This window comes from Phyllostomus hastatus, unplaced genomic scaffold (assembly GCF_019186645.2).
Source record: "Phyllostomus hastatus isolate PE091 unplaced genomic scaffold, TTU_PhHast_1.1 phas_contig_34, whole genome shotgun sequence".
In the NCBI taxonomy this organism is placed as follows: domain Eukaryota; kingdom Metazoa; phylum Chordata; class Mammalia; order Chiroptera; family Phyllostomidae; genus Phyllostomus; species Phyllostomus hastatus.
The window spans coordinates 4,642,559-4,669,080 of record NW_025333857.1 but is presented as its reverse complement, the minus strand read 5'-3'; the positions used below and the strand labels follow the sequence as shown (position 1 = coordinate 4,669,080).

Here is a 26,522-nt window from a genome sequence, read left to right as displayed (position 1 = left end):
CTCAAAAGCAGCAAGAGGAAAGGAGCGAGTTGCCTACAAAGGAGTGCCCATAAGACTATCAGCTGATTTCTCAACAGAGACCTTACAGGCCAGAAAGGTCTGGAAAGAAGTATTCCAAGCCATGAAAGGCAAGGACTTACATCCAAGATTGCTCTATCCAGCAAAACTATCATTTAGAATGGAAGGGCAGATAAAGAGCTTCCCAGATAAGATCAAGTTAAAGGAGTTCATAATCACCCAGCCCTTATTACATGAAATATTAAAAGGACTTATCTAAGAAATTGAAGATCAAAAACTATGAACAGTAAAATGACAACAAACTCACAACTATGAACAAATGAACCTAAAAAAAAAGAAAAACAACAAAAACAAAAACTAATGACTAGAACAGCAACAGAATCAGAGAAATGGACATCACATGGAGGGTTTTCAGTGGGGATGGGGAGGGGAAGAATAGGGGGAAAAGGTACAGGGAATAAGAAGCATAATTGATAGGCATAAAATAGATGATGAGAGGTTAAGTATGGTATAGGAAACAGAGAAGTCAAAGAATCTATATGTACAACCCATGAACATGAACTAAGGGGATGGAATCTGGAGGGTTGGAGGTGCAGGGCAGAGGGGGGATAAAAGGGGAAAAATTGGGAAAATTGTAATAGCATAATCAATAAAATATACTTTTAAAAAATCATTCCATAGTACTGATTTCTTTTTTGATTTCCAAGCCATTCCTCTTATTGCTCAACACACAATTTAGAAATTAGCTCATCTTTTAGAAGTGTTAGTTTCCAACTATTTTAGGTTTCCTTAGATATGTTACTCATTTCTAATTTAATTCCATGTGATCAGAGGCTGTGTTCCAAAGTAGAGACTACACTTCACATAACTTGGTTTGAGACTTGTTTTATGGCTCAGAATATGATCTTAGACCATGTTCCTTGTGCTCTTGAAAAGAATGTGTAATCTATTATAGTTAGGTACTGCGCTGTTCTACAAATATCACATCAAATTGATTGACAGTCTTGTTCGAGTACTTTATATCCCTATTTTGTGTTTTCTTGTTCTACACTGATGGAGTGATATTCAAATTTCTAAATATTAATTGTAGATTTGTGTATTTCTCCTTACAGTTCTATCAGTTTTTGCTGCATGTATTTTTGAAAATGATGTTAGGTGAATAAACACTTAGGACTGTTATGGCTTCCTGCTGAACATCAGCAAGATGGTTGGCATTATAAAATTATCTTTATCCATGGTAATAGTCTTTGCTCTGAAATCTACTTTGATATTAACAAGATAGCCACTTTGACTTTCTTTTGATTAGTGTTAGAATGGTGTACCTTTTCCCATCCTTTTACTTTTAATGTTTGTTCTATATTTTTATGAGTTTCTTGTTCATAGAATATAACTGGATATATTTTTAATCCAATCTGATAAACTCTGAGTTTTCATTGGGATGTTTAGAATATTTAAACACCTTTAAAATACAACTGTTTAAGCAAAAATATGAATAAAGTGTGGAGCTTATAACATGTAGAAGAAAAATGTGAAGTCACAAGGCATAGAGATGAGAAGGGAGAAATGTTACCTTAAGTATATCATAAGGTTCTTACACTATGTTTCTTATATAGGACAAATAGTATATCACTTGCTATAACCCTAAAGCAATCACTAAAATAACAGAGTTACAGCTAATGAGCCAGCGTTCATATTTATGAATTTTTTTCCTGGTGTAAAAAATGTCAAATCTTATTTGTTTTCCAGATATCTGGAAGGAATAACTTTGGTTTAAGTTATATTAATATCATTATAGGAATTTTAAATAAGTATTTATCCAACAATTATCTTGTACTTGAAATATTAATATATAGATTTAAAAATCAAAATGCAATCCTGGAAATTAAGCAGAAAGACTTTTTGTTAAAAAAAAAAAGAAAGAAAACCTTTCCTTCTACCTTCTAAGTTCTTCTGGCTGGACTAATAACCAAATTAACATGAGACAGATTAGGGTTCCATAAAAAACAAGATCCCAGAATATAGGCAGTTGAGGCTTATATGCTATCTTGAGCTAAGGAGAAAGTGGGTAGGGTGGTGGCTTGGGACTTCAAACAAAGAGCAGGAAAACAATTCACATGAAGATGGGAAAGCAAATGTCTGTAAATGTCTGCTGGGCCATCTTTAACTATGGGATACAGACCTGGATCAAAAGGGCCTTGCTAGGTTCCTCCTGGCTTACCACACTTAGTTAATATGAAACTGAGGTTTCATTACGATGATATTTCCCTCACTGGTGCAGGTTCTCTTAATTTTGGGGGGCAGTTAGGAGGACGGTCAAAGGTTCTTTATGAGTCTTTTGTTTCTTAAAAATATTCAGCCTAAAATAATCAAGATCCCAAAAGGCCTGTTTTGGGGTGGCAAACTCTGTTTCCCATTACCAGCATTAAATACAATTTTACACGTATTTTCCTAAAAAAAAAAATAAAAAGGTTAGATTCAATATGACTGTCATGAACGTGAAACCAGTCTTTCATTATCACAGCATTGTTTTTCTAAACAAGTAATCATAAGAGACAAAATTTCAAAGATATTTTATTCAAAATTCTCCTTCTAGGAGAAAATGTATGTAGCAATGTTTGCACATGCTTTAATAACTTATTTCACTATACAACTTGCATTCTGTATAACAATACAATAAACCAGCAAAAAAGAAAAAAAATATGTCCATACTTAAATAATCTATCATTAAAAAAAACACTGAGTACAGGGTACAAAGAGGTGGTATGTGTATATCTTTTCATGCCTGAGCTACAGAGCGTCAGTCACCTAGTTCCATGTGGGTGAAAATCAAGATGTCTACATCTTTCTTATTAGAGATGTGAAAGGCTATTAGGACTTTTTAGAACAGAACATATTCTTGGGTAACTTTGAGTCAGGGCAGAGGGGCTCTATCACTTTTATCCCTTATAAGTATTTTTCCCTTTTGAGTTACTTCCACAGTCTTAGACTAAAAAACCCCAATATGTTCACATATACTACTACTATGTCAACACTGTTCTAGCACACAGTTATGTTAATCAGTTATTTTATAGCCAGCAAAATGGTCCAAGCATATTAAGAAAACTTTGGCAGTTCTGCCAAAGTAACACCTAGTAAAAAATATGTCAGTAAAGTTTCTCCTGCTCTTCCTCATATGTTGCAGGCAAAGACACACAGCAACAACTATAAAAATATGTGCAGAAATATAAAAAGATATTCTCTATTCCTGAAAAAAGATAATTAGTATATTCTCTATTTAATAATCTCATAGTTACAATGATTGCCAAGTGAAGGTAAGATTCTACGAGAAGAAAATAAGATGACCGTGACTGACTAGTGAAATCCAAACTTCTTCCAAGTAATTGTATTTTTCCAAGAGAACAAAAGACACAAGAGGTACACTTTTCCACTTGTCTCAAAAATAATGAAAATTAAGTTATATAGTTGTCAAGAACTACTAAAACAAATCCAATTTCCTATATATTTTTTTGACAGAGCTTAACAAACAAACAAAAGCTATCCCGACTGAGGTTCATCACAATCCGGACTAAACACACTGACATTTCTACACAGACTGAATCTGAATGACTAAGTCTACAGAGTAGGCTCTAATTACTAATTTTAACTAAACACCTGCCTGAGCAGTATTTTCTTTCTAAAACTTACCCTAGATTCAAGTTAACTTCCTGTATATAGAACTGAAATGAGTTAGATGTTCTAGTTTCCAGCTGATTGCAACCAATTACAGTTACTTCATATTCCGAGAAACACCAAAAACGGAAAGCCAACTAGTATTATGTCTGTGGAAGCTAACAAAAATTTCACTTTGATATGTGTAAACCATGAAGCCTAAGTTTCAAAAAACAGTAGTTGTGGTCAAGATTCTATCCTATTATTACATTTTTTTAAAGATAGCAATATTTATTATAATTGTAAACATAAGTCTGTATCCCAAGTGAGCACAAGTAGGAAAAGATCCATTCATTCTTAACAATGCACCTGACACCCCTTGCAGACTTCTTGTGACAACTGTAGTGTAACTAAGTGTAACTGCCACTGCTGAGCAGAACTCTAGGGAATGATCCCAGGGATTGATGTGTGCCATCCCACTGAGCTACTTTAGCAGCAATCATGATTGTGACAAATATACTTGGTAAATTTCACATTTAAAAAGTCATCAGAACATCTCGTTCTTGTACACTAGTATAGAAAGGTCTTCCAAAGACGAAGGAGTGTAGGCCTGGTTTAATTTTCTCAGCCAGAGCCATTATTATGTTAAGATCGCCCTCTGCTGTTAAATCAAGGTCTATCTTCAAATTCCGAAGAGATTTAAACGGCTTTTTCCCTTTTTGCCTACAAATAAAAAATATGTACATGTAATATAGAAAATGTCCAAAGGGAAGAAAACAAAACAAAATAATGCACAAAGGTTTGTCTTCCATATAGTTTTACTTACGTATCATCTTCTATATATTTTACTAGTGTCAAGGCTTTTCTGTGAAGGACAAGTAGAAACTGTGCAAGGAAAGTACTCCTGAGAGATAAACCAGGTTTCAAATGAAAAACCTACAGAAAAATGAAATATTTAAAAAGATATTTTGCTCTCATTCTACTTATACCGCATGTTTTAATCACAGCATTAACAGCACCTGGCAGGAAACACACATTAGAGGAGTTCCCCTCAATCATTTCTATTGGTGTCTCCTAACGGGCTGGAGTATGGCAGAGATATTAAGCCTGGAAAGAGCCTGACAGTTCTATTTTATATTTAAAAGTTGGCATTTTGCATTCTTCCTAAGAATATATGCATATCTATTTAATTAAAAATCACAATTACAAGTTTCTTCCAGTTGTGTTACTCAACTTTTTTGCCCACATCTTTAAATGAAGTTCCCAGAAGCAGAGCCATGCTTAGCTAGTGATTTTGAGATATCCATATCCCTGTAGTGCTCTTGTTCTGGAAGGGAGCGGGATGATGTGGGAGAGGGTGCAGGCCTAGCGGTAGAAGGGTTTTATTTCAGATTGAGAAGCACAGAATTACATGACTACCTATTATTCTTAAACTTTGAAATATTACAGGCCACACAGCCCTGGATGTTGACTATGTGCTAACCACTGTGTCAATAAAAAGTCTCTGTGTACTTTATTCACTTATCATGTTATACATACAAGATTTTTGAAAGGGGCAAATTCCTGTTTGTGAAAAACTTTGGACACCTAAAGCTGCTGAGCTGGACAGAGCCCAAATCCTGGCTGGAGTCCCTTGTCCACCAAAACACATACCACAGGCTGTGTTCACATATTTTAATGTCCTTACTCACTATAAATATTATTAAGAAGCCATCCCTCAAAAAAAAATTCTAGTTAACCTAAGGAACTCATTATTCAGAGCCACATGTATGACAATGTTTCCTGATCTCAGCCTCAGAATACTAAGGCAAAGCTCTATTAGATTAAGAAATAGGTCCCTTATCCCCCTGGCTGGCGTAGCTCAGTGGATTGAGCGCGGGCTGGGAACCAAAGTGTCCCAGGTTCGATTCCCAGCCAGGGTACATTCCTGGGTTGCAGGCCATAACCCCCAGCAACCGCACATTGATGTTTCTCTCTCTCTCTCCATCTCCCTCCCTTCCCTCTCTAAAAAATAAATAAAAAAAAAATAGGTCCCTTATAATCTATAATTTTCTTCAAATGTATAATTAAGCAGATTTTTTTTCAAAAGGAGGCAATTAAGATGCTATCACAGAGGTATAAGATTTAAAGTCATTTTGACTCAATTAAGGCAATAAAAAACATTTATGTGCTCCCTTCATCCCCCCAAAAGAAAACACTGTAAGTTACAGGTTACTGCTCAGAATTAAAACATTTATTATTTGAACTGGGGAATGATACATCTTTAATTATTAATATTTAGATGATTACTCATTAACAATTCAAAAGAAAAATCATTTAGATACCTTTAAGAAACAGCAGAGACACTACAAAAAGGTGATGACTCAGTTCTATGATGTTATATACATAGAGTACAGCCAATGCAGGATATATTTAAAAAACAAACACACACATCATATCATTCATGCCAATAATCTCAGGTTTAACATTTACCTGATCCAGGAAGGCTTTTACTAGCGTGTCTCTGTGTAAGACATCTTGAAAAATATTCCTATGAAGAAAATAGTCCAAATGTTGAAATGGCTGCACAATGCTACTTTCCATAATTCTATACTCTAGTCAATAAATTAATTTTTTTGAAATGGGATAGTATATATAATCATTTTTTACAAATATAAGATGTATTTAAAGATATAAATATATATTTTAACAAGATCTTTATTACTGTAGTTTATCAGACCACTGTGTAATCATTTTTCTCTTAAAGATATAAGCAGTCCCAAGATTGATATGTAATATCTATAACCTACTTTAGTACCCTTAGCTTACAAAAAGATATCAAGAGCCAATTCCTGACATCTCAAAAATAAAACAGCAATAAAAATAGACACACGCTACTACCACAAAAAGCCAAAACAAAAGGATAAATTTATGTACTGTAACTTCTAGAGAACATTTTAGGATGAAAAAAGATAAAAGGACAATGCTAAGAATCACTTGAGTATGAATAAGGAACACAGCTAGATGGCTATATGGATATTGCAACCACTGGGTTCTTCATCAACAAAGCCCATCATCTGGCAAGTAACATGAACCAGCTAGTAATCTAGGAAAGTATTACCTACCGTGACAACAAGAGAAAGAAATTAAGATGTAATGCACACCTGAGAGAATGTGGATCTAACACACCACCTAGGATATAATAGATGCTTATAAAAAAGAATGCTCTTTTCCCTTGTCCCAGGTCCCTTTGAGCTTTTCTCTTCTTCCTTTCCTCTCCTTGCATTCTACTTCCCTAAAGAATTTCCTGAGATGCTAGGTTATACTCAAGTCAAAGGGGAAATGTAACATTTAATACGATAAGCAATTTTTACTGAAAGTACTGGCTTAGAGGAGTGGCAGGAAAAAGCTGTATGTGCAGAGGTAAATAGGAAAGTACCTAAAATTTCCTAGTTCTACAAGAAAGGTATATCAAACAACAGAAGGAAACCCAAAGGGGGATGGTGGAAACCAGCATTTCATGATTACTGGGTGTCCAATTAATATGGACACTGACAGCACCATTCTCTGGCTTTGGAGAGAGAATAAGGTTATTTATTTAAGTCCACTGTTCTGAACATACCTGTTTCTCTCAATGAATATCTTGGGCACAGTGAATCAGATGAAGCAAGTTTAAAAATATTTCCAGTGACTGATTTTTCATTTGTTATTGCCAGTGACCGAAATTATTTTTTAAAATTAAAAAATATCTTAAAATTACATATTTTTAAAATAAACTAAAAAGTAAAATATCTCTAAAATATGTAAAATTTAACAATATACAATCTAGTGTCTAAAATATATTTGGACAGTTTTATAATCCAAAAATTTACTTAGTGCTAGAAAAACATTTTATTATAACATTATTTTGTTATGATTAGCAAAATAAGAACAGCTGGCTGATCATAGTTTGTCAAATCAGTGAAGCAAACATAACTGGTTAAAATGAGTAAGAAATGTTAAAGTATACATATATATTTTCCAAAAAATTCTAGATGATTGTAATCCTATTCTAAAGTTCAACAAATTTCCCCAATAGCTCTGAAGCAACTAATAAAAAAGAAAACAAATACTAAATACTTCAGGAAAGAAAATATTTGAAGGAACGGATTAATTCTGGGAATTTCTACATATGTACCAAAATTAACAATACTGTATGTGAAAACTTTGTGACCTGGAATTCTAATTCTGACCACTTCACATTCTAAACCAATTTCCCTAAAGCTTTCTAAGGAATCAACAAGAACACTGGAGAGGCGGGGAAAGAAGGGTCCTAAGGACATCATCCTTCTGCGCCTGAACATGAAGCTAGGGACACCTTGGTCTTGGATTTCCTTTTCTACGTTTTGGTCAATGCCCTCTGCGTGACTACTGGGGCTCCGCATGTCTGTTGCCTCGGCTCACAACTTTTCTCAATAGCACAGGACAGGGCTGCTGGCTCCAACTGTGCTGCTCGCTTGTATGCGCAAACCTGTATTATTCTAGTTAACATTTATTGAGCACCTTCTATGTGCCAGACACTTTAAATTAATTAGAGAGAGTCATCATAGCATACTACAAATGTTTCCCTGATTTCAGAACATCATTTAACTGTTTTCTTAGGGTTTTATAATTCAGATTTATCATTTTTTTCCCTAATTGGGTCCACATTGAATATTTTATCATCGTTACTTTTATTTTTTTTAATTTACTAATCAGACTTTATGGTAAGGAACAAATACCACAGTATAAAATGCAAAGTAAAAGAATGATGTGTTAATATTTTTGACAGTTTTGTTGTAGTTTATCGTCATATATCAATAAAGAAAAGACTCAGAATTACTCTTTGGTTTACTTGATACACTTTTAAAAAAAATTTTATTTATTGAGTGTGAGAGAGAAAGACATCGATTTGCTGTTTCACTTGTTTATGCAATCATTTGGCTGATTCTTTTATGTTCCTTGACTGGAGATCGAACCTTAAATCTTGGTGTATCATGACGATGCTCTAATCAACTGAGCTACCAGGCCAGGGCCTGAATACGCTTTTGACTGACTCATACACATTAGACTACAAGCAATGTCAGAGTTGGGCTATCTGGCCACTATTGATTGACCTTAGTACCTAGTACTGTGCCTAGGAGCTCAATATATATTTGGTATATAAATATTTAAATATTTATTTTTAAGAACTAATTTATCTTATGGGAAACACAATTATAGTAAGAAAAGACATTCAAGAAAAAAAATGCTTGATTAACCAAATTATTTCTTCAAACATAATTCTCCTAGAATGTTTCTTTCTTTTTAAATGCAGACCCATTTGTTTTGTTCTTACTCATAAAAGATACGATTTCATAATATTGCTTAATGACAATATCAAAAGGCAGGGCATTACTTACAAATCAGGAGTGAAGTTTTCGTCTGTGTAGATGAAAGAATCCTGAGCCATGTCTTCTTCTGAAGTGGCTCTCCAGAAGGCTGTCAGCTCTGACCTCATGTATCTACGCTGATTATAAATATGTTCATGACAGGGTGGCATCTGCTTGACGGTGTTCACATCTACATCTATGTGTGTGCTGGGATAGGGGGCATACATAACTTGCCGAAAAGGTAGTACAAAGCTGCCAGTGGAATCCTGTGATAATGAAAGGAAAACTGTCTTACATGCCAAAAGATATAAAGACTTCTTTTTTATCCTCACCTGAGGACATTTTTTCATTGCTTTTATAGAGAAAGGCCAGGAGAGAGAGAAACACTGATGTAGAAGAGAAATATCAATTGGTTGCCTCTCACATGCACCTGGACTGAGGACTGAACTTAGGCATGTGCCCTGATTGGGTTTTAAACCCACGACCTTTTGGTTATGGGACAACCTTCCAACCAACCGAACCATGCTGCCCAGGGCAAGAATTATTTTTTAAATTAAAAAAGAAAAACTGCCTTTGATATAGCAAATCCATCTCTAGGAATTTATACTAGGATATTAATCATGATTGTGTGTAAAATTTTGATGACAGAAACAACCTAAGCATCCAACAAAGCAATTAAAATTAAGCTGCTCATGTTTATGTGTTAATTTTTAAAGATATTCACAATATATTGTGAACAAAGCAGTTTAGAACATGCAAAACATAATAAAAAAAAGTTTTCTGGTGGGGAGAGATGTGGAAAAAAAAACATGCAGAAGAAAAAAAGACCAAAAAGATACATGCCAAATATTAACAGTAGTTATTCAATGGATTGTGAGATTACAAGTAACTTTTTCTTCCTCTTGAACTATTCATATGCTCTTTTAAATTTCAATATATGTATTTTTATAGTAAGAAAAAATTCACTTCTTTCTAGGTGTAGTCAGTTGGGTTGCCATGGAACAAGGATATACTGTGTATACAGCATTGTTATTAGACTGAAGAGAACAGAAGACAAAGGCTGTTTTAATATTTTCACTCTTACAATGCTGTGATGATCATCTTTATAAGTAAATATTCAGCATTTATAATTGCTTCCTTAGGATGAATTTCCAGAGGTAGAAATTGCAATTTAAATCTTTAAATATTTGTAAGGCGCTTGATACATAATATCAAAGCATTTCTGAAAGGCTACAGAATTTATAATTGCATGGAAAATTCTTAACATATTATCATTCATAGTTTGAAATTTTCCTCTACGCATCTAGTATAAAACCTTTCAAGGATAAAATCATATAATTAAATGAGAGGTTGCTGAGGAAATAAAAGTACTAAGTACCTTATGCCTTTGCTAAGAAGTTCTAATTTTCAGATTTGTATAATTCAAATTAGAAATGGTTTCCGGCCCTGGCTGGTGTGCCTCAGTGGATTGAGCATCATCCGGCAGACTGAGAAGTTGCTGGTTCAATTCCCAGGCACATGCCTGGGTTGTGGGCCAGGTCCCCAGCTGGGGGCATGTGAAAGAACCGATCAATATTCCTCTTGTACATCGATGTTTCCTTCCCTGTCTTTCTCCCTCCTTCCTCCTCTAAAAATGAATAAATAAAATATTTTAAAAAAGAAATGATTTCCCTTAACGAGTTTTGGTATATAAATATTAATATTCTGAGCTCACAGAATGCACATTATTGAAAATGCAAAAGCTTCCCTGGCTGGTGTAGCTCAGTAGATTGAGCATGGGCCTGTGAATCAAAGAGTTGCGGGTTTGATTACCTGTCAGGGTATATGCCTTGGTTGCAGGACAGGACCCCAGTTGGGGGCGCATGAGAGGCAACCACACACTGATGTGTCTCTCTTTCCCCTGCTCCCTCCCTTCCCCTCTGTTTAAAAATAAATAAAATCTTAAAAAAAATTAAAAAGAAAAAAATGCAAAAGCTGAATATAATTTTCATTTGCAACACTTTTTATCATTTTTCTTTCCTTTTGTTATGTCTGTATCCTCAAGAAAGCATCCACTATGACAGAATCACATAAGCAGTAGGAAATCTACATCTTCATGTGTTTGATTATAATCAAAACAGTAACAGATGCAATAAAGTGCATAACTGTCTTCCCCATAATTATTAAAAAAATGACTAATTTACATTTATCTGTTTTATTCCTTCAAAAGTAAACTTAAGCAAACAAAAAAAATGTAAAATAATTTTTCTCATACATACGCATAGGATTGATCAAATCTTACACACTTTTTTTAGTTAGAAGGCAGCTTAAAATGTTTTCAATAGATGCATATCGCACATAAACATATAATGGTAACACAAAAATTCAAATCTGTTCAGTAAAATAAAAACGTTCCTATTTTAGGTATGCAAACAAATTCAAGCACATAGTAAAAGAAAATCATAAGGCCAGATAGGCAGCTACAGGAATCCAAAGAAAAACACAAAGAAAGATATTCTGTGGTATTTCACTGATACTAACTATAAATCCATAAGGCATATACTCTGTGCTCAGATCTGTGTCAAGGAAGTCAGCCCCTTGGCATATAAGCATGAGAAAAATTTAATACTAATGTTCAAAATACACTTACAAAAAGTCTCAAAAATTGGTTTCACCTGTGACAAACGTACACCATACCTTTAGCAGGCCTTGGACAAAGAGCCCTGACTCATATTTAAATGATGATTCTGCTTCACATAATCTGGAGCATTTTCTCTCTGCTGGAGTCAGAAAAAGGCATAATGTTTTTACTATCTGTAAGAGAAAAGATTTTAGCATTAAAATATAATGTAAAAAATATTATTGTTTTATGAAAGAAATTATAATAGAAATTTTAATTGTTTTTGCCAATAAAATACATCCTGAGAAATAAGTATTCCTTAGTCACCCAGAATAGTCCATGGGCTGTAACACTTGTGGGTAAAAGAGGAATTCTGTGATCAAGTAAGTTTGGGAAATGTTGGTAAACTTACAGTGTAGTGTATCTCAAAACTTTTAACATTTGAATACACACTGTGACTCTCTAGGTGACTGATCTAAAGTTACTTCGACCAAGGGGTCCTTATTTCAGCAGGAAGTAATGACCTAGTAGCTTCACTGAGCAGCAAGTGCTTCTCAAACAAGCAAACAAACAAACAAACAATTCAGGACAAGAAAATTAAATACAGTAAAATTAGACAGAATTATGGCTTTTAATAGTTCTATATGTGAAATCCCATTACAATGAGTATCAATAATTGTCCAAATCCTTTAAGAGAAGATGAATTAATTCCATCATATTCTATTTAAAATAAGTGAGTCACTGTTTGGGGCTCAGAAACCTATGATTCTAATAGAATTTGATCTACAGATCTATTAAGGAAACAAAAAAGCCATTGAAAGGGCACAGAATTTGCCACCCCCAAATATGCCTTTTTGACAGGATTATTTTAGGCTGATTATTTTTAAGAAACAGTAGATATGGGAGAAACCCTGAAAGTGACCCTTTTGTAAGATACATTTACATTTATAAGGAAAATCTCCATCAAGAGAAGGACAACATAATCTCTAGAAAGCTTATCAATGGAGAGGCAAGGCCTGCCTAACCTTCCCTTATCCTGTAATGCCCTTTCAAAATCTCCTTTGGTCATTAGCTGAAGATGGTGTTTTAGGTAAAAGCATGGGTTATTTTTGGAGGTGCTCAGTTTTGGTGCATAACTCCCACGTATACAGCAGGTATACATGTTTATTAAACTTGTTTTCCCCTGTTAACGAATCTGCCTAATTACAAAGGGATCTCAGCCAAAAAGCTAGAAGGAGAGGGAACATTAATTATCCTCCTCTACACCATGTAACTGTGTTGGAATTCAGACTACATTTAGAGGTTTTGGTTTACAATCTAGAACAGGGGCAACCTTTTTCTCAAATAAGGTCAAAGTGATAGGGGACTCAAGAGTTGGAAAATTTTAATTTAACGTAAAAAATTATAAGCATAGCAAGTAATGTATATGTTAAAGCTTTTGTTTAAAAAACTACAGATAGGTAAGGCCCATCCTGGCTCCTGCAAAGAAAAGAGCTGACCTCCAGAGCACCACTAAAGATTATGGCCTGGGGACAAGTGGAGGCATCCGAGCCATAGGGTTTCAGGGAGGGACAAATGACCACCCATCCCTGGGAACAGCTAACTGCCTAGGGCAGGAATGTTGCAGTTTCTTCTATCTAATCCTCTCTGAATTTCAAAACCCTTCACTGCACCTTGTTTATTTCCTGTTATAAAAAGTCTGATCTGGAAAGAGAAGACAAGGTGGTCTGTTAGGGTATGAATCTATCATCTTCTCAGATCGCTGGCCATCTGAATAAAGCGCTCATAAAGATTCAATCACTGTCATTGCTTATGGGGTTTGGTAGTGACAGGCAGCCTGAACGCAGGTGTCTTTTCTGGTTTCAAAAGGGAAGCTATTAAGCTAAAGACAACGTGGGATGAGAAAACTGTTTTAAAAACACACAGTCCCTACCACAGAGTCTCTTTCCCTCAAGAAGTAACTAAAAAGTCTCTCTGTGAAACTGGAAGACTTTGGGGGATGCAGATGGAAAGCTACTTTCTTGGAGTAACAGAAATAACATCACTAATCACTAGATGCAGCATAATAATACAAGTAAACATCATACACAAATGGTTGTATTAGAAATATAATTTTGGTAAATTAAGGCTCATGTAAATATATAGGGTAGCTTATTACAGAAAAAAGGAAAATATTTGTCAAACAAATAATCATTCCTAACATATCTCCTATGTAAAACTTAAAAAAATAGGTTTGCTTAAATTGATAGATATGCATACTTTTCTAATTAATGATCAGTGAGGAAAAGTGCCCCAAATCCCTGAAGTTTGTTGCCTACTGCCTTAAAAGTTTAACTGCTCATTAATTCTTTACTAACTCACATAGCATGAAGGAAGTGGTCACAAATGTCACTGAATAATATACAACCTCCACTGACCACTTACTGTAAATAGGTCCCAAACAGGGGCAGATTTACAGGGGGAAAAAAAGAAAATGAAATTGAGGTGATCAGATAAAATTTCATTGGAATTTCTATGAAAAGTACATAGTCATCTTCATATTTATTCAAGGTAACATCAATAAATAAAAGAATTTAAAAAATATCTAATTTTAAAATATTCTCAAAAACATTTATAAAATACTGAGACCACTATTTATGAATTATCAAAATGTAACCGATAAATGACTTCCTATTCAGTTTATTCTGAACTCTTTTGCTTAGGGTGTCATAGTAATTTTGTCAGATTATATTGCTTCCTTACACTATTTGGTCATTGTGACTGCGACCTGACTTTTAAATTGCAATCCATGACATGTTAGCAGTATTCAAAACTCAGATTATTTGCTGGGTTACAAAATAAATTACCTTATTTACTTTCTCTGCACTGCTACCTACTACGACAGAACAGCCACAGGTTTGCAGGTGTGAGCTAATGGCACTGTGAATTGAAGAAAAAAAATTAAAACAATTTCACAAACTTAAAAAAAAAAGACAAGTGAGCTTCAGATAATTTAGAATAACTTTACATGAAGAGCATCAAAGCTACAAAAGTGTAGTGTCACCTTTATTTCTACATGCCTTTCACAGATATTCTCTCATTTGAACCTTAAAACTACCCATTTAGTAAAAATATCACCATTTTTAGAGGAAGAAACTGCAGTGTTGAGAGATATTAAGCGATTTACGTAAAGACAAAGAAGATTAAAAATAATGCTAAGAGTGGTTCCTGCTGGACAGAATCAGGATTAATGAGCTTCTGATTCAAGCCATTTAAGGCTTCTAGGCTAGCCACACCCTTGCTTCTCCAGTTCTATCACACACCTAAAGGGAAATGACTGTGGGGCATAATAGCATGTGCCTTATTCTCTCACTTCTTGTTTTAAAAAATAAAATTTCAAGGTAACCTGCAATTGTAAAGAAACATTAAAGCAGAGTATGAGACTCTAAATGTAGAGACAGCATTTAGACTGGGGACTAACATGTAGACACTCAATAAATACTGGCTATTATTATTTTCCTTAGAAGAAATACAAATAGGAAATGTTAGCTATTAGCTATTGTTATGTGCTTACATGTGCCAGGCACTGTTTTAAATGCTTAATCTGATTTACCTCATTCAATGCTTAGAACAATCCCATAAAGGAGGTACTATTTTTATTCCCATTTTACAGATGAGGAAATGGAGGTACACAAAGCTCAAGTAGCTTCTTGCCCAGGGTTACAGAGCAGTAACCCAGCAAATCTGGTTTTAGGGCCCACACCTTTAAGCGTTGAAATCTACTGTATGATGGAGAGGATCAGGAAAAATAGAAATAATTTTCTTTTCTAGTCCCAAATAACGCAAGTGCATCCACAATGCAACTTATTTTGAAAGGATTCTTAGTTTCAGCTTTAATGAGAAGTAAAACAAGAAATGAGAACCAAACAAGAGACCAAGATCTCTTATCTGGGTGCTGTGGAAACTCAGCTTCTTTAAATATTAAAAAAAAAGAATAACCTCAAATATATCACAGGCTTGTAATAAATGAAAAAATAACACAAAGCTAAGCAATGGTTCAAATGTGCAATGTTGTCCCTAGAATAAGGTGGACTAGCCATTCTGTTATTGATTTCCTTTCATGATGTTCCTGTCACAGGTGAGCATAAGATTTGTATCTTCTTTCAGCTTTTATGAAAAGAAACAAAATTCTTACTTGAGAAGAAAGCCTTCATGACAACTATCACCGATATCATCATCATTGAGAACTGTATCAGCAATCTAAAATGCACCAAAAAAATTATTCTGGCATAACATAATATTGAAAAACATTTTTAATACACAACGTTTCTGAAATCTAAGTTCAATGTAACACATTGCCCTCATTTCTAAGCATCAAGAATCCCCATAAAACAATCTCTGAGCACTAGCATAAACTTTTAGGAGAACAAATGCAAAAGCTCGTCAGGCAAGTTAAGCAACAATTTTTACAAGAACAACTTCCTCTTCTGAGCTGTCAGAGTCAGGAGGCAAATCTTAATGACAAAAATGTCAGAAAGCAACAAGGGGAGTTTCTTAAAAACTTCTCCATGCATGCATAGTGTGTGACTCAAAATGTCCTGAACAAATGATTAGGGAAACTATGTTAGTGAATGTGAATAAACTTCCATTTGTATATTGTTTTGTTACCAAAAGTACTGAATTAAAACACTGATTACTTCCATAAGGTCTGAAATTCTCCCAATTTTAAGAAACACAAAAGAGGCCACGTAAATTTTAATGTTATCTTAATTATCACTGACCAAAATGCCTCTATAATTGTGTTTTTGTTAAAGTATCTAATACTTCATACAAATAGTATATATGATAAAAAATGCATACAATTAAATGGGAATACTAGTAATATACATAAGAGTAAATTAACTAAAAAAATTGATAAAGCATACCACTGCCCCTATTTAATGAAATAAAAACTTACATCTATTTCTTCAGGAACACTGTGTGATTTCATAGATGAAAGCAGCTCCATTACAGGAATTACTTCTCCAGTAAGCATTGGAATAATACTCTGACCCTGCACAAAAAAGTAAAGTGAGGTGAAGAAAATAACGTAAGTTGGACAATAAAAAGTCAATAATGAAAGCAAAGAATAATGCCCTTTGACAGGAATATTGATAATTTTCCAATTATCTAAACAAGTCTACTACTCTAAAATATTTTTAAAGGATTTACATGCTGTTGAAAACCCATTTTTATTCTTTTGGAAATAATTTTCTTTAGTCAGAAACATTGGTTTATCATTTACTGTTCAATGCAATAATTAAATCATCATGCCAAATTTAAAAAGGATCTCCTTTTGAAATGTCTTAAATGTCTTATAAGATAAGATAGATCTTATTAATTAAAGGTCATCAATGTATTTTATATTTAAAAGTCAGGAAAGCGAAGGATAAGACTCTGAAATCCTCAACAATTAACACAGTAGTAAAGTGTGAATCAATATTGAACCTCCACATTCATAATAAGCTTTAATGTACCCAAATGCAAATCAAAATCACCGCTTATGTATATTTTAATAATCAATACAACATAAGTTTCCCTTAAGAGTTCTTTTAAGATAATACTTCTCTACCTTTTTATAAATCCTCACCCGAGGATATGTTCATTAATTTTAGAGGAGAGGGGAAGGGGAGATGGAAAGAGGGAGAGGGAAAGAGAGTAAAAGAGAAAGAGACAAAGAAACAATGATGAAAAAGAGAAACACTGATGGGAGAGAGAAATCGACTGGTTGACTCTCAAACATGCCCTACTGAGGACAGAACCTGTGACCTAGGTAAGTGCCTTAACTGGGCATTGAACATGCACCGTTTTGGAACAGGACAATGCTCCAACTGAGCCACACCAGCCAAGGCTTTAAAATAATTTTTAAATGCTTGTTTACAATTACAATCAATAATACTGAGAATCAACAAGAATGATGACTGAAGCTATTGCATTTGCTTCCTTAAATAGCAATTTTATCAGCTGACACCTTGCTCTGGATGCTTTTATAAGCATCCAGAGCAAGCACTGACTGAAGTTCTGTCATCCCCAAAAAGTATTCACTGTACAAAATAAAGTCACTGAAAGCACATCATGTGAGATTTGCAAGGACTCAATTATCAGGCAACTCCTTTCCGGAAAGGATAGTTGTAAGAAAATATCTTCCCTTAGGTTTAGGCATATATAGTAGTTCATAAACATATCTGATATTTATCATCAAAAACAAATGAATATCCTTATTGAAACTTAACAAAAAATCCCTTAAGTTTCCTTTTCTCCTTAAACTTCTTTAACTTATACTTCTGAGGACAATGTCTCCCCTCTAAGAACATAGCTTGTCCCCAGTATACTTTCCTTATGACTTGGAAGGGGTAGGACATCTTCCAGAGCCCTTAAAAGGAAGATAGAATTCATTAACAGTGGTAACTTTGTAAGGTCAGGCTTCTGGTTTGAAAAACACACCAGTAAAAGCAGAATTTTGTTGGGTCCTAAATTTCCTTATCTTGCAATAACTCTAATTAGTTCATAAGCAGAGATTGGCAAAAGTCAACCCATTCTTTGAAACCCTGCTTAATGACCAACAAGCAAAGGCTGGGCTTCCCTGGGTTAAGGAAATATTTTCTTTTAAGTCTCAGACCTTTCCCCAAAATTACTTTCTCTATCCTGGAAAGTTATTTACAGAAGTAGAGACATAAAAATATTATGAAGGAGGTCATTTTACAGGGTTTGTATTTTCCTTCGTTAATATCCCTGTATTTCACAAACCTTTAGAAAAGTTTTTGTTTAAAATAGCATTCTGTCTCGGGCATGGTGAAGAGAACCAGAGAAAAGGCAATCTAGCCTTGACATTTATACTGCAGTTTCAACAGGAACAAAGAAGGTGCGGGGGTGGGGGGTGGAGGTGTGCAATAGGAGTAAAAGTAAATAACCCTTCCTCCATTGGAGAGTCCCCTTCAGAAGAACTTTGCTTTATGCTGAAATGGTTTGTACTTCATTTCCACAGGGGAAGCCCAATCTTTGCAATCATGCTTTTGAAACTCTGGTGCCTGCTCCCTAAGGGTATTCAAAGTCATGAGATAGACACAGCACAGTTTCCTAGAAACTTGATGTTACAAGAAGCCTAATCAGTACTAAGGTGAGAAGGATCAGTGGCAAATTACAATGAAAACAAATAGATACATCATAGAATAAAATGTAACTTGCATGCATTTTAAAGATAAAATTTCAAAGATATACTATGCTTAGAGCTGTGCCTACAACTATAAATACCTTTGGAGTACTCACTTTCCTCCTGTTACAAATGCTTTTGTACAAATGTTTAAGAAACTGCTTTAAAGAAAATCTCACATACAATTTTTAATTCTGACTATAAACATTACTCAAAACTTACTCTGTGCATACAGAAAAAAGGTAGCAAAATATTAATCTGTAGGTGCAATTACAATTAGATTTTACATTTAACTATTTAGGTCTAAGATAAGATATGCAAGTTTTTATCCAGTTTATTCCGTAATTCTCCATAAAGGCTCTGCTGACTTTTAGGCTCACTCTGTCAAAGTCATATGGCTTCAAGGCCTTAACAAAAGTGGCCCTGAGCCTCAAACAGACATATACTGGTGGTGTTTGACAGCATGCAATAGCCACCTTACCTGATCTTCCATTCTCTCTGTGCCTTCTAATACTATCTTCTGAACATTCTCTTGCCTTTCCTGACCAAGGGAAAATTCATTAAAATAATTAAAATAATTAATATTTGATACATATTTTTTACAATAAAGTTAAATAGTAGACATGTTCATGTGTAATTTAGTTCATGGGAAAAATACTTTCCACTTTAGGGAAGAAAAAAAGGGGATGAGAAAATTAACCAAACAAATCCATGCTCTCCTAGACAATATAAAATAAAACCACCACCCCTCTTTTTTGTAGTTGAAAACTTAATTTAGCAGAAAATAGTCAATGAAATATATATACAGTTTCACAAAAATAATGATTTTCATTCTTCAAATTCACTAAGACCATGTTGAACCTGGAGAATATGGAGCTTCCTGATTTTAAATGATTTTCATATGCATGTGAAAATTAATGAGGCTAGCCTGCAAACAGGGTAAGAAACTACTCCTTTAAAAGATATTATTTTTTCCTTACTAGCTAATAAAAGCCTCATAAAATTAACAATTGTTTAATGGATTTCTATGTTAGTACCAAACTGCAAAGCAGAAAGGAGAAATAAATTTATTCTTCAGTTCTGCCAAAAGTATATGGAAATGTAAGTATCAATATATGTTAAACTATAGGCTTTAGGGAATAACAACAATTTCTTCTGCAGAAGGAATTAAATCAATAGAAATATTTATGATATGAAAATGAAATGAAAGGAGCACTTCCTAAAAACCATTTGGTCCAATCTCCTTATTTTACCAATGTGGGAACTTGGCAAAGTTAAAGGGATCAAAAGCTTCGTGGCTGATTGCTTATGAAACTCTTTTGAAATGCTTGCACCCACACACAGTAGTGAGCCAAACAGTCATGCAATGCTCCCCACCCCCACAAAAAAACTTTTAGAGTCAAAGGATCTCAAGACAAATATGGACTTTAAAACTGCCATTCCCTATTTACTCTAAGCTTTTGTGTTTTATTTGTAATGTAGAGCCATCACCTCCTACCTTCTAGGATCATTATGAATATTACAGACATCAGACTAGATTTATCTGTATCTAATAGCGTGGATGTAAACAAGAGCTACTGTCTGAAGTTAACTGTGTATTATTTCTAAAAAATTTTATATACACAAGTCAGAAGATAAACTTTCAATGGCTAAGTTAACCTGATTAATAAGCTCAAAACCACTCACCTTATGCATCCATATCCTTCCTTTCCGGATAATGTGTGTTAATCTATCAACACACACTCTGTGAAGTGGGAGGTAGAAGCTAAGTTCTGTCTGTGGAAGTATAATTGATAGTCCATATGTGCTCCTATCCCCATTCCAGTTTCCATCAAAGATTAATGAAACAATAATTACTCCCTTTTCGGACAAGACAAAAAATTTGACGTCTATAGCCCCACTCTCTGCATTTCGAAGGATTTCTCCATTTAGGGTGTGGTTGGCAAGAAAAGTTATTTCTCCATCGCTGAGAAGTACCTGTTCTGTCTTCGGAGCCCAAATGTGTCTTACTCTAGGACCAAGAATGTTGTCCCAGTAAGCAAAGGTAGCTGCTAATAAAGGTGATTCACCACTTAAAGCAATCTCTGTCTTGGCAACAGCTGGAGATGGTGGAGGACAGAGAGTCGACATCACTATGTCCCAACTGTCATATTATCCAAATGCTCCAGGGATATCTAAACAAGGACATATAAAATCAATAATTAGGTTCAACAATTTTAAACCCATCCATCAAAAACCCAAATAATTTTGGCACCTGCAGTTTTCTCCTCTTCAGTCAAAAAAGACTTGGAAGCATGTCTCCAACCAGGATAGAGACATTCAACTAGCATTGATGGGTACACAGTAAGTATTTACTGATAAAATTTTATGATACATAGTTACTTATCACCGTGTATCTAAGTATACCCAGAAATATACTTAGAAATCCCAAGTAACAATGAACTAAAAAGAGCTTATTAACATTCAGAGGAAATAATTATAAACTAAAGCTCATAGAATAGATCCTCACTGTTCCCAAATGTCCATTCTATATGCAATTCTAAGATAATTGGGTATTTGGTTCCTAAACCATATCAACTAAATGAGGAAGGGGAGGAGTCAGTTAGAGACACTGATGCTTACTGGGGGTTGAACTGTGAGTCCCCACCAAAATCTGTTCAAGTCCTAATCCCCAGTATCTGCAAATGTGGCCTTATTTGAAAATAGGCATAATCAAGTTAAAATGGGATCATATGGATTAGGGAGAGTACTAATCCAATGTCTGGTTGTCCTTATAAAGAGAGAAAGATTTGAAGATACAGACATAAGAGGGTATAGGGCCATGTAAAGTTGGAGATAGAAATTAAAGTGATGCAGATACAAAGCAAGGAGTGCCAAGGACTGCTGGTAGCCACAAGAAGCCAAGAGGAGGCAAGCAAGGATTCTTCCCTCCTGCCTTCAGAGGAGCAGGTCCCTGTTCACACCTTATTTCAGACTCCTAGTTTCCAGAACTATGAGAGAATAAATTTTTGTGTACTTTGTTATAGCATTCCTAGGAAAGTAGCAAAACACCTGGCAGTAGGAACACTGTAAAGGCTACTGAAAGGGGAAAAAAAAAAAAGCCAAAACTCAGCAGTGGACCAGGAAGAAAAAATGATCACACATCCTATCATTCTCAATTAATTCTCTAGGTATCTGGGTACTAAAGTTCACTACAGGTGTCTAAAATGACACTGAAACACAAAGATAAAACATTTAATATGCTATTCAAGACAGCTGTATAGCATTTTATCACTACAAGGAGTTCTAAATGGCTGAAATAAAAAAGCTTCAGTTACGTAGAACATGTAGAGAACACCACAACTGGATGGACCCTTTTCAAGCCTTTCAATCTACTGAGAAAACAGACACAGAAAGAAGAATGAACTGCCCAAGGTCACAGAGTCAGGCCAGAACCCAGGTCAGTTATATATCTTAAACTACTCAAATATATCAATCTGAGGGTGCATATTCAATTTGATGTTAGTGCAAAAGGAATCATTTTTAACATTAAAACTGAGTATTTTAATTCAAAGACAGAAAATTTTAAAAAATGACAATTTCATTTAAGCAAGTTTAAATTGTAAAATCTATTCATCGAAATTGTAAAAGATAACAGTTATTAGCTGAAATATGATATACCTATCTTTGCCTATATGATTGCTTCAGGAGAACACATTTGACCTATAACTAAATTCATGTCAAAGAAACCATTTTACTTAAACGATTTTATCTACATCTTGTCAAGAGAGTTCAGAGACTGATGAAAAGCAGCAACTTCTATTTTTAGAGTATTAGGAGCACACTTTTATCACGATTTCAAGAATAAGTATTACAGTTTGGTAAACTCTTTAAGTAGATGCAAAAATGGTTTAACACCAAGACAGTTCTTATGTGTGTACCTTTTATTTTAGAAATTCATTTAAGAAATGTTTATTTTTTAATGTGTTATATTACACTGTAAGTCGATATAAGCTATATTATAGCTTGTTTAAAGTATTCATTGTTTTGGACACAATTTAGGCAGTTACAATGACAGAATACAAGAACATAATTTGAATTGAAACTGTAATGATGCTATTGTTATCATTAACAACAGCAAACTGGAGGCGATGGATATGAATTAAGTAAACACACAGGCATAAAACAGTATAGTAATATATTTTTGTTTTGCTCTTTTTTTTTTATAAAAAGGGTGGATAATCAATCATAAAAGCAAGGTAGCAACTCAGGCATTTCATCATTGCATTGAAAATAAAAACATTTCCTAAAATTGAATTGAGTCCTAAGGCAAAATCTGGTTGGGTTATACGAAAACTTTTTAACTGATATTGAAATCAAACTATGAGAGACTTACTAATTACATTCAGTCTCACTGCTAGTATCATTAGAAAGAAACCAAACGACAAGGATCATGTTGATTGCTTAGCTTTAAATCCTGCCAAAAGAAATAACCTGAGAAATGAAATGTCACAGAGAAGTATAACTAGGAATTGTAAAGATGATCTAATACTTTTTAAAATCATCATTCTTGTAAAGAAAACCCAAATATACAAACGTGGCTGAAAAAAAAATCAGTTCAAAACCAGTAGTCTTTTTTTTTAATCTATGTATCTATTTATATACAATGTTGGCTTCCCCAGAGGGTTATTAAACATTAGCCTTAAGCATCTTTTGAGGGAAGCCAGGATCCAAACTGGGTGATTCTGTAGACAAAGTATAGCACTGATGAAATGTACCCAACACACATTCTGAAAATAGCCCAACAAATGCAGATTATATTAACTATCATTTACTAAAACTGGCAGAGAAGATCTGAATATTTGCTTTTCCTTAATCCTTTACTAAAAATCAACCACCCCTTCTCTGACTGGTATTTAGAAAGTGGGTTGATCCACTGCAATTGTAAATCAGCATTTAACCATAGTAAGACTCACACTTCTTGTGATCATCCTTTCTGTGTATTGCCTCCCAGCCTTAAGGTGGTCCTAAATCAACCCACTTTAGGAAACAGGGACCTGTCAGACAAACTTTATCCACAGTGAACTGCTTGTAACACCAAAAAGTTTGCGACACTTTCTAAATTTTCATTAGGCAACACTCAGATATGTTCAAGATACCACTATCAGGCCATCTCTCTCACAGCTTCAAATTTCTCAGATAATGAGTCCAAGGGCAGGCTTGAAGGATAGGAGACTTATGGGTTTTCTACTTCTTTCTCTGAAAGGAAACTTTTGGACTGATAACAGAGTCAAATAAAGAGACTATTTTATCCACTTTGGAGTATTATGGGGAAAAAATCTTTAGCCTCTATGTAATTGTTTTCTGGAACAAGTTAGGGCCAGCTTACTACACAATCTGCAATGCAGTCTATAATCTTTCTCATTTTTTCATAATGTATAAAAGAGCACAGTTATCATAAGGCAAATCCAACTGATTTTCTTCCCTCAAGAGTAGCAGGGTTCGGCTGAGGTGCTGGCAACAGTATCTACATCACATAACACCATATTTCAAGTATTTGGACTCCATATGACTAATCTCCGTTATATTACATTCTTGCTTCCGTGATGTTCCCATCATGTTAACTTTTCCTAAGTCTGTGAAAGATCATATCAAACAGTACTTTCCAGCTCCTTTTGTACAAATCAAAAGCAACGCCAAAAGTACTGTGTCCCCTTGCTGTGCATCACAGGTCAGGAATGGGAATTCTAATAAGAATTGGAACTTGTCCACTGGTCAAAATCAGACTAGTACTTTGCTAGAGCCTAACAATCTTCATTGTTTCTGATACGGCCATCTCTCTTGGGCAAGTGCCTCATCTGCTTCTCTGTCTCCTGAGCACAGAAGCCTAGAAAAGTTCACCATAGCCACTCAGACCCCGTGTGGCTGGACATAGCAGACCTATAATATAATCAGTGCACTTCTTTCTGAAACTGATACTGATACCATCAGTCAAGCGATGCCCAAGTCACAGTGGTCACTTCCTTTAAGTAAGTATGTGTAACCACAGAACTGTGAAACAATTAGGTCATGTCCCACAGAATGGAGCACAACCCAGCCTAGAACTGCCGCCCAAATTTTCAGTTCTGTGGGCATATCTTGTCCTCACCGCCCTCCCAAATCACCTTATCTCCTCTATGCCCCCAACTTGGTCCGCAGCAGCTGTGCGCCGCTCGCCCTCTGGCCTTCGCCCGCGCCAGGTCTCTCCGAGCCCAAGGCCCCTTCCCGTGGAACCTGCGCGCATAACCGCGCGTCCGATGGGTCCCTCCGGGTCTCAGGCCAGGTCCCCAGGAATCAGCCAGCTCGGGTAATGCGGTAGGGAAAGCGGCAAAAGGGCTCGATCCCGATCCCCTGATCTTCGCGCTGCCGCTCCGGGAAGACAGGGACCCGGATGCAAGCAACTCCACTGCCAGACAGGGAAGCCCGACGACGCCCGGTTTCGGTTATGACGGGAAAAGAGAGGACGAGGCAAACCCGGGGCAGAGCCCCCGCCGCCACCCCCGTGCGGTCTTGGGACCCCGACCTCAAAAAGCCGCCGCCAGCCCGCCGGCTTCTCACTCACCCACTCGCCACCGCCTGCGCCTCCGCTGCCGCAGGCGCGGGGACCGCAACCGCAGCCCCGCCCCCACCCCGCCTCCGGTCCCGCCCCCAAGCCCGACCCAACGCGGGAGTCGATCCAGGAGTTGCACTACTGAGCCCGGCTTTGGGTTTTTCTTGTTAAATTTTTATCTAATCTTTCCTTTTTCACCTATGGCAAATACTGTGAAAGCAAGGGGAGGAGGGAAAATGCGGAAGTCGCAAAACACAGTTGAAACTCGTACCTCTCGCCCTCTCTAAACCCCGCCTCCTACGGGAAGGAACAGGACAGCCAGGATAACTGATACGTCGAGCGCCATCTTTTACGTGGGCGGAACAAGTAGTTGCGTGAGGCAGCTTCATTTTTCTCGTGGGACACCGTAGTAACGTCTTAGCATTTTCGATTTGCTGTGACGTGGACGAATGAGGATTGAGTAAGGGCGGGGGGCGGGTGCTGACCTGCTCTGTCCTTTTGCACAATGACGCGCCCTGTAAAAATGTTGGCCTAAGGTATTAACCAAGATAGACAATGCTATTCCTTCTGGGGAAAGGCTGCTGGGACCTGATAAAACGAAGCGGAGCTGGTGGTTGTGTATTGTTTTGTTTGAGCTTGGCACGTATTGGCGTTCAACAAACATTTGATAAATGAATGTATTTTTTTTCCCTAATGGCACAATTAAGTATACTGTAATTTCACCCCAAATCCAGTTAGGTAATTTCTTTTTCGCACAAGACATATTCATCACAATTTTGTATGCTTTACATGTAAAACGTTCTCTCACGCATTATTTTCACACCTTTAAAAATCATCTTTGCTAGTTGCACGAAGTGAATTTTTTTAACCTTTGAAAGGTACTTGACCATTTTATTTGATATGCTGTAATATTTTTTTAAACCTCGAATTAAACCAACCTTTGTTCTGCAACTGTGTGTATTCAGGTTATTCACTACAGATGGGTAGCACTTAACATTTTTTATCTTTAAAAATCACGCAGCACATTTTTATCATTCACAAAGGAAGAAAGGGAGGAATAAAAATAGAAATGACTCCCTCAGGCATAGATATAGATCCCTTACCCACTGATGTATGCTTATAACATCAAATAGCTACTGATCATCTGGTTCC

The 26,522-nt window shown here is 35.6% G+C and overlaps 1 protein-coding gene across 4 annotated transcripts; it reads right to left on the bottom strand.

The window, feature by feature from the left end:
• Window positions 1-2,569: 2,569 nt before the first annotated feature.
• C9orf72 (C9orf72-SMCR8 complex subunit) lies at window positions 2,570-25,727 on the bottom strand. 4 transcript variants are annotated; one of them, XM_045840840.1, is made up of 11 exons: window positions 25,642-25,727; window positions 20,489-20,976; window positions 19,284-19,343; window positions 16,571-16,666; window positions 15,809-15,873; window positions 14,481-14,553; window positions 11,712-11,828; window positions 9,066-9,301; window positions 6,139-6,196; window positions 4,493-4,602; window positions 2,570-4,389 (listed from the first exon to the last, which is right to left on the bottom strand). In XM_045840840.1, the coding sequence occupies exons 2-11, from the start codon at window positions 20,930-20,932 to the stop codon at window positions 4,203-4,205; spliced, it is 1,446 nt and encodes a 481-aa protein (XP_045696796.1). In that variant the 5' UTR covers window positions 20,933-20,976; window positions 25,642-25,727; the 3' UTR covers window positions 2,570-4,202. The 4 variants fall into 4 exon arrangements, with proteins under 4 accessions (XP_045696796.1, XP_045696794.1, XP_045696795.1 ...); XM_045840838.1 differs by lacking the exon at window positions 25,642-25,727 and adding an exon at window positions 25,383-25,454; XM_045840839.1 differs by lacking the exon at window positions 25,642-25,727 and adding an exon at window positions 25,344-25,393.
• Window positions 25,728-26,522: the final 795 nt, after the last annotated feature.